This window comes from Corvus cornix, chromosome 26, assembly GCF_000738735.6.
Source record: "Corvus cornix cornix isolate S_Up_H32 chromosome 26, ASM73873v5, whole genome shotgun sequence".
In the NCBI taxonomy this organism is placed as follows: Eukaryota; Metazoa; Chordata; class Aves; order Passeriformes; family Corvidae; genus Corvus; species Corvus cornix.
Genome location: NC_046354.1, coordinates 5,671,738 through 5,685,865, shown reverse-complemented (window position 1 = coordinate 5,685,865; position 14,128 = coordinate 5,671,738). Strand labels below are relative to the sequence as shown.

Below are 14,128 nucleotides of genomic sequence, written 5' to 3'. Positions count from 1 at the left end.
GACTGGCCCCAGCCCCAAAATCCAGCTGTGCTGAACTCTACTAATAGGGCACCTTTAGTGGAAAGCCCAGAAATGCTCCCCTGTGTCTGAGCTGCTTCTGCTCAGCCACTTTTCCCCCAGCACTTCAACACCTTCACCTCAAGATCACACCAGACCCAGGACAGGACATGTTGGGGTGGTGGCACCGATCCCAGGGAAGCCATGGCAGGGAGTGGAGGCTGTGAGCAAAAGGATGCTGAAGGACAGACCTGGGACCAGTCCCTGCAGCAGCACCCCACACTGAACCCCTGCAGACTGAACCCCTACATCTGGGCAGGAAGGATGACCCCAAAGAGAGGGCTGCCCAGCCCCAGGAGCTGCCCACAAGCACAGTGCTCTGCAGCCAGCCCAGAGCCTGCGAGCGCTTCAGGAATGGGCAGTTCCATCACTCCCTGCGCCTCTCGGGGTGTATTTTGGGCAAACAGTGATGCTAAAACTAAATTTAGCCACGAGAAACGATTACTTCTTGGAGCAGCTCCTTGGGAACCCACAGTCCTCGAATTGGCTCCAAACGCTACTATCAGTAAATTATTCCCTAGCTTGGATTAAATGTTCCTGCAGGAGCACCCAAAGCCAAACCCCGGCTGCAGCATTGAATCTAAAACAGGGAACTACATAAAAAAACTTAGGAAGTTTGTTAAAGCGGAACTAAAAGGGGCAGCTAAAAGGGTTTTGTTTTTGTCGGCAGCACAAAGGCTGTTTGAGGATGTGCTGCCGGCAGCTCAGAGCAGATGCCAACCATGTTTCTGAGCAGGAGGAACAGAAGCCTCACCTCAGATCCTGGGTTCTGTTCTGGGCCCCTCATGACAAGAAAGACATTGAGGGGCTGGAGCATGTCCGGAGAAGGGCAACAGAGCTGGGGAAGGATCTGCAGCACCAGGAGCAACCAAGCAAGCTGTGGGGGGCTCAGCCTGGAGAAAAGGAGCTCAGGGGGGACCTTGTGGCTCTGTACAACTCCCTGACAGGAGCTGGGGGGAGTTGGGCTCTGCTCCCAGGGAACGGGGACAGGATGAGAGGGAACAGCCTCAGGCTGGGCCAGGGGAGTTTCAGGTTGGATATGGGGGAAAATTTCTTCCCTGAAAGGGTGGTCAGGCCCTGGCACAGCTGCCCAGTGAAGTGGTGGAGTCACCATCCCTGGAAGTGTTTAAAAAACATGTGGATGTGGCACTTGGGAATATGGTGTAGTGGTGAACATGGCAGTGCTGTGGAAATGGTTGGACTTTATGATCTTAGAGGCTCTCTTCAAGTGTCCTCCAAGTGTCCACTGAGTCTCCTCAGTGACTCTGTGATTCCATGATTCTCTAAGCTACAAGGAAGTTCATGCAGCCCTGCTGGCAGGAGTATGGTGACATCTTTCAGGAATAACATTGTGCCCTAGCAAGGGAACAGCAAAGACTGAGCCCTCAGCCACTGGATGGAAGAACTCAGTGAGGATAATAAGAGAGATTTGAGAAATAGTTTGTGGAAGGAATAAAGAGAGAGCCCAAAGCAGCTACAGGACACCAGCAATGCAGGCACATCCAGAGGACTTGCAGATGACATCTGTATTGGACAGACTTGGAGGAAGTGTTCCCAGGAGCAGAATGAGTGGGTACGTGTGTAATTACAATGTACCAGGGAAGAGCTGACACAGCTTTGGGAAAGGAAAATCTGGCTCACAGCCGCAGAGGAGCTCCTGGAGGGATGCAGGGAGCTGCCGAGGCTGCTGTGGGCTACTGGAATAAAAAAAGCTTCCAAATAAATTCAGCTGCCATGGGATAAGAGGGAAGATCTTCACATATTCAAGTCCCGCTGAAAGGGACAGAGTGCAGGGGTAGGGATCCCCGGGCTATCCACAGCCATTTTTCTCCATGGCAGGAATGCAGCTGGGGCATCTACCATGTGATGTACTCAGAGCTCATCAAGGAAAGGAAGTGATAGTGAAGAGTCAAATCCCACCAGCAATGCTAATTTAATCACCCTTAATGTCCTCGCCCTATTTTCCTAAGACCTGAGCTGACGAGGATTTCTGAAGGAGCTCAGCGCTGGGGTGAGGAGGGGGGTGGAGTTTGACAGCGATGAAAGCGAAGCTGAACACAACGCAGCCCTGCCTTGGCATGAGCAGTGCTGGGCTCTGACCCAGCTCCTGAACTGAGCAAAGGGATGGCAGAGCTGTAATGGATAACTTCAGGAAATGGCCAGCTCGCAAAATATTGTTGTGGCCCCATGCAAATCCCACTGCCACATGTGGCTCTCTGCTGCTCCCAGCTCGGAAAACATCCAGGAATCACAGCAAGGGCAAGCAAGGTCTAGAGATTTCAGGTGATGAAGAGGGAGATCAAGGGACTGCTTCATCCTGGGCAAGGCTGGTTGAGGGGTGACACAGAAGGTCTGTAATGGTGAGTGGTGGGTGAAAGGTGGGAGGAAGCTGCTGCTTTTTGTCCCTTCCAAGACAAAAAACAGGATCGAGGGTAGACCACGAGGTGGCAACACACTCCAGGAAAAGGATGTTCCCACATCCCCGCTTTCCCAACCGGCTGACACCCACACAACCTTGCAAATCCAGAGTGAAGCAGAAATCTGCAAGATCTGAAGTGAGTGACCCAGGGGAACACAGGCAGTCCCAGACGTGTGTCAGAGTGCTGTGCTCTGGGTTCTCCACCCACTGCTCACCCTGTACCCATCCCCACCATCCCCTCACCCCAATCTGGGCAGGGCACCCCAGGGTACCCCCACCTCTGTTCCTGGGCTCTGGCTGAGAGTTCCTCCATCATCACCCTACACACAGCAGAAAAACTAAGCCACGGATAGGGATGGAGCCTCTGGTGCAAACCGGGGTGGGTACAGGAGATACCTTCACCTCTTGTGGTCCATTCAGGATCACCTGACCACTGGGAACAGACCTCATCCCCTCTCTCTGCTCTGCCAGCTCCCCTCACTGCCACCACTCCCCAACTCCCACTGTTCCACAGCACTTTCAGGGACAGGAATCTGCTGCAGCACCACACGACACCCCATGGATTTGGGGGGTTCTCTCCAAGCCTCCATGCACAGGGTCCCCAGGACACAGAGCACTGCTGATTCCCTCCCACCCACATGGCCCTCACCAGGAGCAGAGCCGTTCCCCATCCACCCCAGGAAGGACACTGACTGTGGGGAAGGAGTGGGGAGGGTCTGGTGCCAGGGCCTCACCTGTGAGACACCTGAGAGCCCCTTAGACTGGACATGGTCTCCTCCAGGTTCTGACGTAGGTCCAGCACATTCTGCACTGTCCTCTTCCTCTGGGACTCGGGGTCTGTGGAGAGACAAGGTGATGGTTTTAAAGGGACAGACAGACGGACAGACAGACGGACGGACGGATGGATGGATGGAGCATCCCCCTGCCCATGGCCATGACCAACAGCCCTGGCTCTGCCCACCAGGAACGAGCAGGGCAAGGCTGGCACCAGGCTGGAGCTGCACCACCCTGAAATACCACTCCCAAGCATGCAGTTGGGATGGGGATGCCTAGTCCAGAAAGGATGAGCTGGCAGAGACTGAGTGGGGCCACAGGACCCACACAGGTGACAGGAGCAGCAGTTCTGGAAGAATGTCCCCAAACCTGCCCCTGCATCCCCCAGGCCCCAGGGGTGTTCCAGCCTGGGAACATGGGTGCTGGAGCAGCATCACTTGGTGTGCAGCCAGTGGGACCAAGAAGATGTCAGGGAGTGGAGGACACTGAGCCCCACTCATGAAGGAGTGGCTGCTTCTGTGCAGGGCTGGAGCAACCAGAGGGACTGAGCCCTCACAGGTACAGCCCAGAGCTGAGTACCCCCAAGCTCTGTCTGCTCTGGGGCTTCACCAGGTGTGCACACCCACGGCATGGATGTGTACACACACACAGAGCCACCCCGAAATGCACATGTGCATGTGCATCTGCCCATATCACAACCACTTGTGCACATACCTGCAGGCACATCCACAAACGTGTACATGCACCAGCACACGGAGGCGTGGGCACACCCCGCAGAGACACCTGCACGGATGTGTAAGAACACAGACACCTGCACAGAGGAGGGGGGTTATCCTGGCAGAGCCCCAGCAGTGCTGTGGGCTCGGGGCCATGGCTCCAGCCCCGTGTCCCCGTCCCGCTCGCGTGCACTCCGGGCACTAACAGCCGTACCACAGTGGCTTTGATCCCTGATTTCAGGCCTTTCAGCTGCAGCCTGCCACGGATCTGCAGTGACAGCAGACGTCAGAGACATGGCATGTGGCTCCTCCTAATGTAACGTGGCAACCAGTGCTTCAGGATTCGCAATGGCACTGGCACCGTGTGAACTGCAGGGACACAGGGATGGGGGACACTGACAGCACACACCCCAACTGCAGGGACACAGGGATGGGGGACACTGACAGCACACACCCCAGCAGCTCCCCACAATGGCACAGCCACACACCAGTGCTCAAGCAGGGCTCGTGTCCCTTGTCCCCATCACACTCTGGCCATGCCGGAGGCGGCACCCGTGGGTGATGCTCCCCTCGCCCACCTGCCCGGGTAGGAGCACCTCAGACCAGTGAAGCGGCACCGATTTACGCATGAGCCTGGAAAGGGGTGACAAGCAGGAACAGCACCGATGAGACGGGTTCAATCAAGCAGGTTAAAGTCAGTTGTAGATGAGGTAAAAGGGCTGGTGAGCCCACAGGGCACCCAATGTGGCCAGCCACATCAGAGCATAAGGACACCCATCCCTGCATGTGTCCAATCACCCCAGTCCAGCTCCCAGAACCTGGCTCAGCAGGACAGAAGTCATTATTAACTCATTATTAAATCTCCACTGTGGAGATTGGAAGAATTAATCAAAGGCACAGAAGCTCCAAGTGGTCCCCAGAGCAACAGGATGGGGATGCACAGGCAGTACAGGAGAGGGATGGAGCTGAGGCGGCTGCACACATGGAACAAGGGTGCAGGGGAGGTTCGAGAGGCCCTCAGTGCTGAAGGGTGGCACGCACCTTGCTCTGCAGTCAGGGACAAGGGGACACTGTGGCCCTTTGGTGGGGCAGGGAGAAAGGGTCGTGTTGGCACCTCAAAGCTGCCAGGTTCTGCCCTCAAGTTGCCTGCAAAGATGGATTTTCAGGCTTGAAATGGCAGGGCAGGAACCTGTGGCCAAATCCCCGGCTGTCACACTGCAGTGTGTAGGGCAATGGGAGCTTTGGGTTCCCTGAACCTCAGGGAAGAGCAACACAACACCCACCAGTGTCCCCAGGTGGGTCTCCATTTAGGGAAGGACTCGGCACCCTCAGCTCCTTCACCCTGGCCCCATTCACTGAGTGCTGTCACCCAGACCCAGCTCCCGCAGCCGGAGGGGGTGGCACGCACACCCCGGCAGTGCCACGTCCCTGCGTGCTGAGGCAGGACAGGGTGGGATGGGATGAAGAGCCACTGTTGTCCCCTGGCGCCGGCAGTGGCTCCCACCCCTGCCAGCTCGGCAGTGCACTCCTCCCGGGCATGGCTCCCTCCCAAAACCCCTTCTGCCTCCTCCCCCATGGCCACCCGCAGCCATTCCCCCGGGCACAGAGCCAGCGCCAGGGCCTGGCACTGCCTCCTCCCTGGGCGCCACTGCCAGCGGGGCTGCTACAGCCATCCCCATCCAAGGAGCAGCGGGGCGAGCCCGCGCTGTGTCCCCAGCTGCCCTGACTGAGGGGCCGGCACAGGGGTACCACCTCCCCTGCACTGCTCTGCTGCTGGGGTACCGGTGGTGATAAGCAGCATCCCAGGGCTCAGGGATAGGAGTTTCAGGGCAATGGCACCGACCCACATCCCCAGCTTCATCCACTGCACCACTGGCCATCCATGCCTGGATGACATCACCCCAGTTTTTGGGTGACAGTCCAGGACTCCAGGAAAAGCAGCAGCTCTCACCCAGGAAAGGGCCAAATTGGGACTGGAAGAGTTGCTCACCCACCTCTGGCACACATCCTGCTGCTAGCACTGAAGTGCCACCATCTGCCCCCACAGTGCTGTCCAGGTGGTGACACCGGAACTCCCGCAGTCTGTTCCCCAGGGGCAGTGAGGGGCCGGGGCTGGCTCAGAGCTCACCGAGTCACCGCATGCCAGAGCTGAGTCGAAACCGGAGCCACTGGGAGAGGCTGAAGTGTGGGAACAGCAGGAGAGCGCTGGATTCCTCCCCACATCGATTTAGTAAGCTTGTGCAGCCAGATGTTTCCAGCTGCTGGAGCATGGAGCAGCAGAGAAGGCTCAGCCCATGCCGTGGTGGGGTCAGTCGGACAGCCGGCCTAGGCCAGGCTCCTTTTCCCGGCAGCTACGGCTGGGATGTGTTCCACAGCATTCCCCACTCCACTGGAGCTGCAGGCTCAGGGACTGATGTCTCCCTGCCCCAGCTCCAGGCTGGCCTGCAGCCCCTCAGCAGATGCTGCTGCTCTCGCAGGCTCTGTCCACCCTGCTGTTACAGAGGGAAGGGGGTGCTGGCTCTGGCCCTTTGCTCCCCATTCTGACCACGCACAGGGCAGCCCTGAGATGCAGCCACTGCCCCCAGGCCCTGCACTGGGAGGTCACCAGGCCCCATTGCTCAAGTCACTTGTCCTGTGCCAGGCTGGGTCTCACTTGCCCATACCCTCTGCTGTGCTTGAGCAGCTCTCACTCAACACTCCTTTCTCAACTGAGCCCTTTCAGTGCTCTCTTCAACATCAGCAAATATGATACAACTCCACTTGGCACACAAGGAAACCGAGGCAGGAAGCCTCAGCCCACCCCTACCCACCCTCTCGCTTGCAGCACTCCCTGGCACGGCCTCCAGTGCCAACCACAACATTACACACACCCAGCACCCTGCCACTGAGGGTGCCCGGCCCTGACCCACACAGTGCCCACTGCCCCCACCTCCTGCCTGGCCAAGCTGGGACAGCAGCAGGTACCATCACCACGAGAAGGAGCATCTGCAAGGTGGGATGCAGGGCCAGAGGCAGCCAAAGGAAGAAGAAGAGGAGGAGCAGGAGGAAGCAGAGAGCTGTGCTGGAATGGGTGGCTCAAGGCACAGCACTGTTAGCTGCAAGTCTGACTGTGACAGGCAGCACAGAACCATGGCTGGACAAGGCTGGGGAGCTCCAGGTTGTGCTCATGTCCAGCTCTCCCCGCCACCTCCCAGAGCAAGCGGCAGCAGTTCCTTTGTCCGCACGTTGGGGTGCAGCCATGGCCCCACAGCTGGGTGCTGCCGACGTGGCCAAGTACGTCAAGGAATGAGGAAATAATCAACTCCAAATGGCTCTGACAGTTCATTTCAAAGAAGCATGTGGCCACCAGCTCCCACTGGGGCCAGGCAGGGCTGCATCCATGGGACACGTGTGCCCCATGTGCCTTGGCACAGAAACTTGCGTGTGTCTGTGTGTGTGTATGTGTTTGCATCATTCGTGTGGGGGCCACATGGAAGCAAAAGCCTGCAGAAAGGTGCATGTGTGCATGTGTATCACCTATGCCTGTGACCTTTCACATGTGCCCACGTGTCCATATGCAGGCAGCAGGACAGTGGGACATGATACCAACCCTTGGCACAAGGGTGCCAAGCTTGCATGGGTGAACCGTCTGCACCTGTCTTCACTCAGCACTCATACTTGTGTTTTCTTGCCCCCCAAGACCCAACTGGTCTCATTTCAGAGGATCCAACTGGGAAAGGACTCCTGTTGACCCAGTAAAGATTTCAACAGCAAGCAGGAATTCACCGGGAAAGGCCGCATGGTGTTCCTGAGTCATTCTGGTGGGCCCCTATTACACAGTAGCTGTAACGAATTTCCCCAGGCTGGAAAACATTTTTAACTGCTTGCTCAATTCCTTCCAGTGCATTGAAAAATCCACAAATAAACTCTGCAATAAAACCCATTCTCATGGGGCTGTGAGCCTCCTCCGGCCCTGCTGCACTCCCCAGCTCCACGAACCCTCGAGCAGACCCACACTGTTCCCTCCATCTGCCCCAGCCCCTGCTCCTAGTCCTGATTATGAATGAATCAGCACAGGCAGTGTTTTGTTGGTATTTTTCTTGAAAACCCTCCACTCTGGCACTCAGAGACCACCTGAGGAGAAATCCAACAACCCGAGCCCGGTGTGAACCTCACTGAGCCCCACGGGTTCTGCACTCACACCCCGCAGCCTGCAACTCTATCACCGGCATCGTGGTGCACCAGCAGCAGAGTCTTCCTGAATGGAGGAAATGACTTTATCTTGCATTATTACATCCAGCTCTGATTCCCACTCCTGGACAGCTGGGCAGCGGGATGGTCTCAACCTCCAGTCCTTCTCTTTGGGGCTTAACTGTCTTTCTCCCCGCAACAGCTCCCAAACAGGCAGAACGAGCAGTGGAGATGGCTAACAGGGCTCTGGTGGGTAACTGCCAAGTCTGCAGTGTTGGCCTTGTCTTCCAGCTCAGCCCTGCAATCCCTGCATGCTCCCACCAAGGATGTACCAGTAGCCCCAAATCACCCCTCTCTCTCAGGAGATGTCCCAGGGCACCCAGGCTGGGCAGAGCACGTCTTCCACACTTGCTCATGCCCTGGGAAAGCACCACGCTCTTTCCTGCAAACCTGTTGCCCCACCCAGAAGGCAGCAGGTTCAGTTGCACTCCTGGTTTAATTGCTTTCATTGGTGTGAGCAAAGAGCTGGCTGCCAGCCCTGCATCCTCTGCAGCAGTGTCAGGAGAGGGTCCTGCTCCCCGAGGGGCAGGGACAGGGCCACCCAGGTAATGGGGTACCAGGGTATCTGGACAGCTGACCGGTGCTCTGCTGACCCCCAGGCAGATGGATGGGGAAAGCCTGGCCACCATTCCCTGGATGACAGCAGCAGCCCCTCAGCTGGTGGAGCTGGAGGTGCTAATCCCCATGGCCACGGAAGCACAGCCTCCTGCCATCGGGGATGGAGATGTGCAGGGGGAAGCTGCAGATACCTGAGGTCCCCACCCATGACTCCACCAAGGCAGGCTGGCCTCTGCACATGCTGCTGCCCTGCACGGAGCCCTGCAAGGCTGCAGAAGGAGGCTGGACACAGCCCAGCACGTGGCTCTTCTCATAGCCTTGGCTGAGAGAAGGAAGAGAGGCCAGCAGCAAGTCTTGGGGGAGGCAATGGAGTTACAGTGGGCAGCACTGTGGGGATAGCACATGTCCTGCAGAGCCCACGTCCCCCAAGGAGCACCAGCCCCTGTGGAGCCAGAGGCAGAGAGGTGACAGGACCCCGCACGGCCACTCCACATATCACACCTTGGTGGAGCTTTCTTCAAAATGACATGGCTCTGGGGGAGGGTCCATGGGTGGCTGCAGAGGGGGAGGAAGTCAATTCCCTGCCTGCACTCACTGCCTCTATCACTGCACCCCACCACTGCAGTCATCATCACTGCCATCATCACCACACCATCCCCATCTCACCACACCATCCCCATCAACCTACCATCCCCATCTCACCACACCAGCCCCATCTCATCCCACCATCCCCATCTCACCCCACCATCCCCATCTCACCCCACCATCCCCATCTCACCCCACCATCCCCATCTCACCCCACCATCCCCATCTCATCCCACCATTCCCATCTCACCCCACCATCCCCATCTCATCCCACCATCCCCATTACCCCACCATCCCCATCTCACCCCACCATCCCCATCTCACCACACCATCCCCATCACCCCACCCTCCCCATCACTACCACCATTCCCACCACTGCCACCAGTGCAGGTTGGGGCAGCCCCACGCTGTGGGAGGGGGCCACCATCTCCCCTCTGGCAGGTGAGAGCAGACAATAAGCAGCCGTGAAGCAGTGACAGGCTGGGACTTGAGCCGAATCAGCACTTCAGGGGCGATCGTGGCTGCTAAGCCTTGCGAATCACTGCTTGTAACAAGGGCAGGGCTGAGAGACCTGGAGCCTGGACCCCGTCTGGCTCCAGTGAGCCAAGCTTTTAAAAGGGATTCAGACTTTCTCAGGCTAGAGCAGCCATAAATCTACTTAATTGGGTCTCTCCCATACACAAGTTTCCAAGTGAACCCGCTGGAGAGATCCAGACTGGGCCTCCAGCCCATTTGTGGGTTATTCTTTCAATGGATGCTGCACTTGGCCCCAAACCACCCCACCTGCACATCCAAACCACAGTTCCTTTTCCAGCTCCAGAGCTTCTAGCTGCTCCATGTCCATGCATCCCACCTCTGTGCTGCCCTCTGTTCCCCTGTGCTGATGAGCCAGGGGAGCCCAAAATCCCCAGGGACAGACCCTGCTCCTGCACACGGCAATGCACATCCCAGAGCCACACCTGCCTCCAAAGCTGCTCCTGAAAGCATCACAGGAGCTGGGAGCATCCCAACACCCACTATGGTCTCCAAAATAACCCATGGAAACAACTGTGCAGCTTGGGAAGGAGGGGGTGGTAGGTGAACAGGCCAAATCCATGCTCCAAGGGGTGCCCCGAGCCTCTGGACACTGGTACACACAGTGGCAGTCACACATGGTGACTAACTCCCTGCTGACAGCCCCAAGGCGCTGGGCACACAGAGACAGTGTCACCAGTGGTCACTGCACCTGGGATCTGTGCTAAGCTGACAGAGGAGGGTCAGACTGGTCACGCAGCACTCCATGCCTCAGTCTGCCCCGGAGCCTGCCATTCTCCCCATGGTTCTGCATTACCAAGGTGTGCCAGTGCCATGCTGGCCCCCAACACGGCACAGCTGTGTCCTGCCTGGTTTCAGCACCCCAAACGTGCCACACAGAACACCTTTCCTACAGCCACCAGCAGACAGTCAGGGTGATGCTACAGACCCTGCGCAAAAAAAGCCAAAAAGTGGGGAAGAAATGGAAAAAAGCCCTAATTCCCAAGGGTCAGGCAGAACAGCACAGCCAGGCCCCAGCACAGAGGCCCTGGAGCAGCCGGCAGCAGCGGGTTCACACTCCCCACGCATCACCAGACGCAGGTTGGACATTGTGGAAATTCAAAATTCCAGATGGCTCTTTTTGGGTGGTTTTTTGTTTTTTTTTTTTTTGCCTTGCCTCATTTCCAAGGCAACAAGACTCCCTGTCATCTGCCAGTTGCCATAGAGATTTCACCTGATTCTGCTTCAGCGGAAGAGAAAGCTGGGCTCCTCGCTGCTGCCGAGGAGCCACGAGCCACGACCGCCTTCAAACTTACTGGGAAGAGCAGAGATAAATGGGGCTTTATATGAGGAAGGCAATGGGCTGATTCAGAGGATCAAAGGAAGGAACTGCGGGTTTCTATAGCACAAATCAGCCCTTCACTTAACTGCTTCGGTGCCCTCCAGATGTGCCCTGCACCTGGGGATGTCGCCAGCTCTCACTCCAAGCTTTGCCTGGTGGAGGAGGGGGGATGTGGGTGCATGGGGAACCCTGCACCCACTGCTGACAGCGTATCAAGGACCAATCTGGCTTCCCTGCAGGGAAGGGAGGGCACAGGGCCTGTGCAGGTCACAGCCATGTCCTAACCCCATAATGACCCTCCCTCACTGTATACAGCCCTTCTCCAAAGGCCCTGTGATCCAGAGAGTCGAGGGGAGGACAGGGCAAATGCAGGAACAGCTAGGGAGAAGGAGATGCCCATGGGCTGTGCTCAGCTTGGCTTGGCTGTCTCGGACACCCCAGGCCCCCAGGGCAGCCACATGCAGGAAACCACAGGGCACAGGCACCAACGTCATCCCAACAGCCCCACCACTGCCAGAGATCATCCATGGAGATGGTGTGGATGCGTCCACACCCCAAGCCCAGGTGCAGCACGTGATTCAGTCATTCCTCCTTCACCCCAGGCCCCTGCGACAGTAGCCCTTGGACTCCCAGTCCAAGATGCCCCAAATCAGTAGATCTGATGTCCCCTGCCTGGGGCTCCCTGTTGTTGATGATATTGAATCCCTTGGGCATGGGAGAAGGTCCCAGGCACTGGCAGGGTGCTCATGGGTGGCAGTCACCCCGGGGTACAAGACACCAAGGTGCCCACACCCATCCCTCCCCACTGCTCCCTGATGGGTGCCCAGGCCTGGCTGAAAGGGCATTTATCAGTCCCCAGAGCCTCTCCCCTCCCCAGCCCACATCCCTGCACTGGGGCCAGCGGAGAAGGGCCCAGCCGGGCAGCTCTTGGCTCGAGTTGGCTCTGTTTTGCAGGAGAACAGTCATTAGCAGAGCCAAATTCCCCATTCCCAGCCAGAATACGGCCATGCTTGGGGAAGCTTTATATTCACAGAGACAAACAACTCACATTTGCTTTTTAACTGTTGGAATTGCACCCACTGGGACGGAGCGAACAGGGAGCCTTTTGTCCCCCTCGCCTTGTGACTGAGAGCTTTGTGCAGAGCAATGCGTTGCAAACACAATTCTCCCCGGCCTCAGCTGGACTCTGGTAGACACTTGGTCTGTCTGTCCATCACCAGATCGGCCAAAGAGTCCTCATGTGTCTCCAGCAGGAATGCAAAATGTCCTCCCCAGCTTCCCCTGCAGCTTGTGGAGCTGCTCCACACTGAGAGATCAGAGCCACCCAAATGGATGTAAAACACAGCTGGCAATGGGGATTCTTCACCTCCCAAGTACCAGGGGTGGTCAGGCAGAGTGGCAGGAGGCTACAAGCAGCAGAGCTGCTCCCTGGGGTTCCAGCTCGCCTGGATGCAAGGACGAGCAGCTCTGAGCATGGAAAATCCCAGCATGGCACAGGCACAAAGAGCAGCTCATCGTGAGCCTCCAAAGAAAGTGCCCCAGTCACTCCCCAGACAGGGTGTCTCTGGAAACCTCCAGCCCACTGCTGAGCTCCCGAATATCGGAGCTGGCACTCACTAAGATGTGGGCACCAGCAGTCCTCAGAGCTGTCACTCTGGAGAGGGACAAGGGACAGCTCTCCCAGAGTGGGACATGTCCTTGAGGCACCGGCTGAAACCCCCAACTCAGCCCAGAAGTACCACCCAGGGATGAGCATCCTTCACTCCAGAAGAGCGAGACCCTGGAACAGCTGCTACCCTCCAAACGCTCAGCCTCAGGAAGGGGCTCAGCATTGCAAGCTCACCCTGGGCTCTCTGCAAAGCCTGGCGGATGTGCACCACGAGGGTCCAGCTGACAGCAGGGCCAGACCCCAGGGTAGATCATCAGCCCTTGCACGAGAGGGTCCCTCAAGAGCCCGTTGAGAGAAGAGACTGGGCAGGAGGCAGAGCACCTCGGGGGGCAAACCCAGCTTAACGAGTTCCAGGCTCGTTAGTGGATCTATTGTTGCCACATCCCACGGGAGGAGGGAGATAACACAGGCTATTTTTGCTTCCATCTGGGGAATCGTTTTCCTCCAACATGTACTGCCACGATGCTAATTTTTAAGGCTGATGATTAATTGATGTCAGGCTCATTATGGGGCCAACGGATCCCTCTTCCCCGGGAGCGCCAGGGACAGAGGGAGACGTGTTTTGACAGATGTCGTGTGAGCTGCGTGTGAGTGACGTCCTAACAACGGAGGAGAATAGGAGCCATTACCATGGAAAGCCCTGGAAATGGGAAGGGAAGTGCCTGCACTCGACCCCGGCGCCCCTCCTCGAACAGCCCCTAATCAGCCCTTCACGCTCTGCCCCGTGGTTACCACGGCTTTGCTCCGGAGATAAACGGTCTTTGTGAATGCCCAGGGAGAACTGAATCTCCTGCCTGCAGCGAGGAGGGCTTGGCCTTTCTTCTCCCCCTCCCCAGCCTCGCAGGAGGGCCAGGTGCCAAATACACTCTGGCACCAGGAGCAGCAGCCTGCGGGGAGCCGGAAACAAGCCTGCTGCACATATGATCACCAGGATCCCGCAAGGCTCGGGCTCTCCCTGCACCTGCGGTCCCCTGGCAGCGGGGTGGGCGAGCACTGCTGGGGTGCCTAGGGCTGCTGGTCCTACCACGCACTGGGGCAAGGTTCACCCCTGAAAATCGTGGCAGCATTTGTAATAGCAGCCCAGGCAGGGCTGAAGACCAACACGCATATCACAGATTTCGGGGTCCCTTCAGTCTGCAGCATCAGCTGCCCAGGTGATGTTCACCCCAAAGCAAACCCCTCACACTCTCCCAAAGATGAAGCTGGGCATGGTGAGCTGCAGGAGGTTTGCTTGAAGAGGGCACCATGGCTCTGACAGCAATACA

General features: G+C 57.5%; 1 protein-coding gene across 7 annotated transcripts in view; it reads right to left on the bottom strand.

The window, feature by feature from the left end:
* The window catches only part of NAV1 (neuron navigator 1), a 74,350-nt gene that overhangs the window by 27,025 nt on the left and 33,197 nt on the right, over positions 1 to 14,128 (bottom strand). For all 7 annotated transcript variants that reach the window (XM_039565204.1, XM_039565206.1, XM_039565208.1 and 4 more), the window contains exon 5: positions 3,211 to 3,313. In XM_039565204.1, the coding sequence (XP_039421138.1) occupies positions 3,211 to 3,313 (103 nt within the window). The remainder of the gene's footprint in view (positions 1 to 3,210; positions 3,314 to 14,128) is intronic.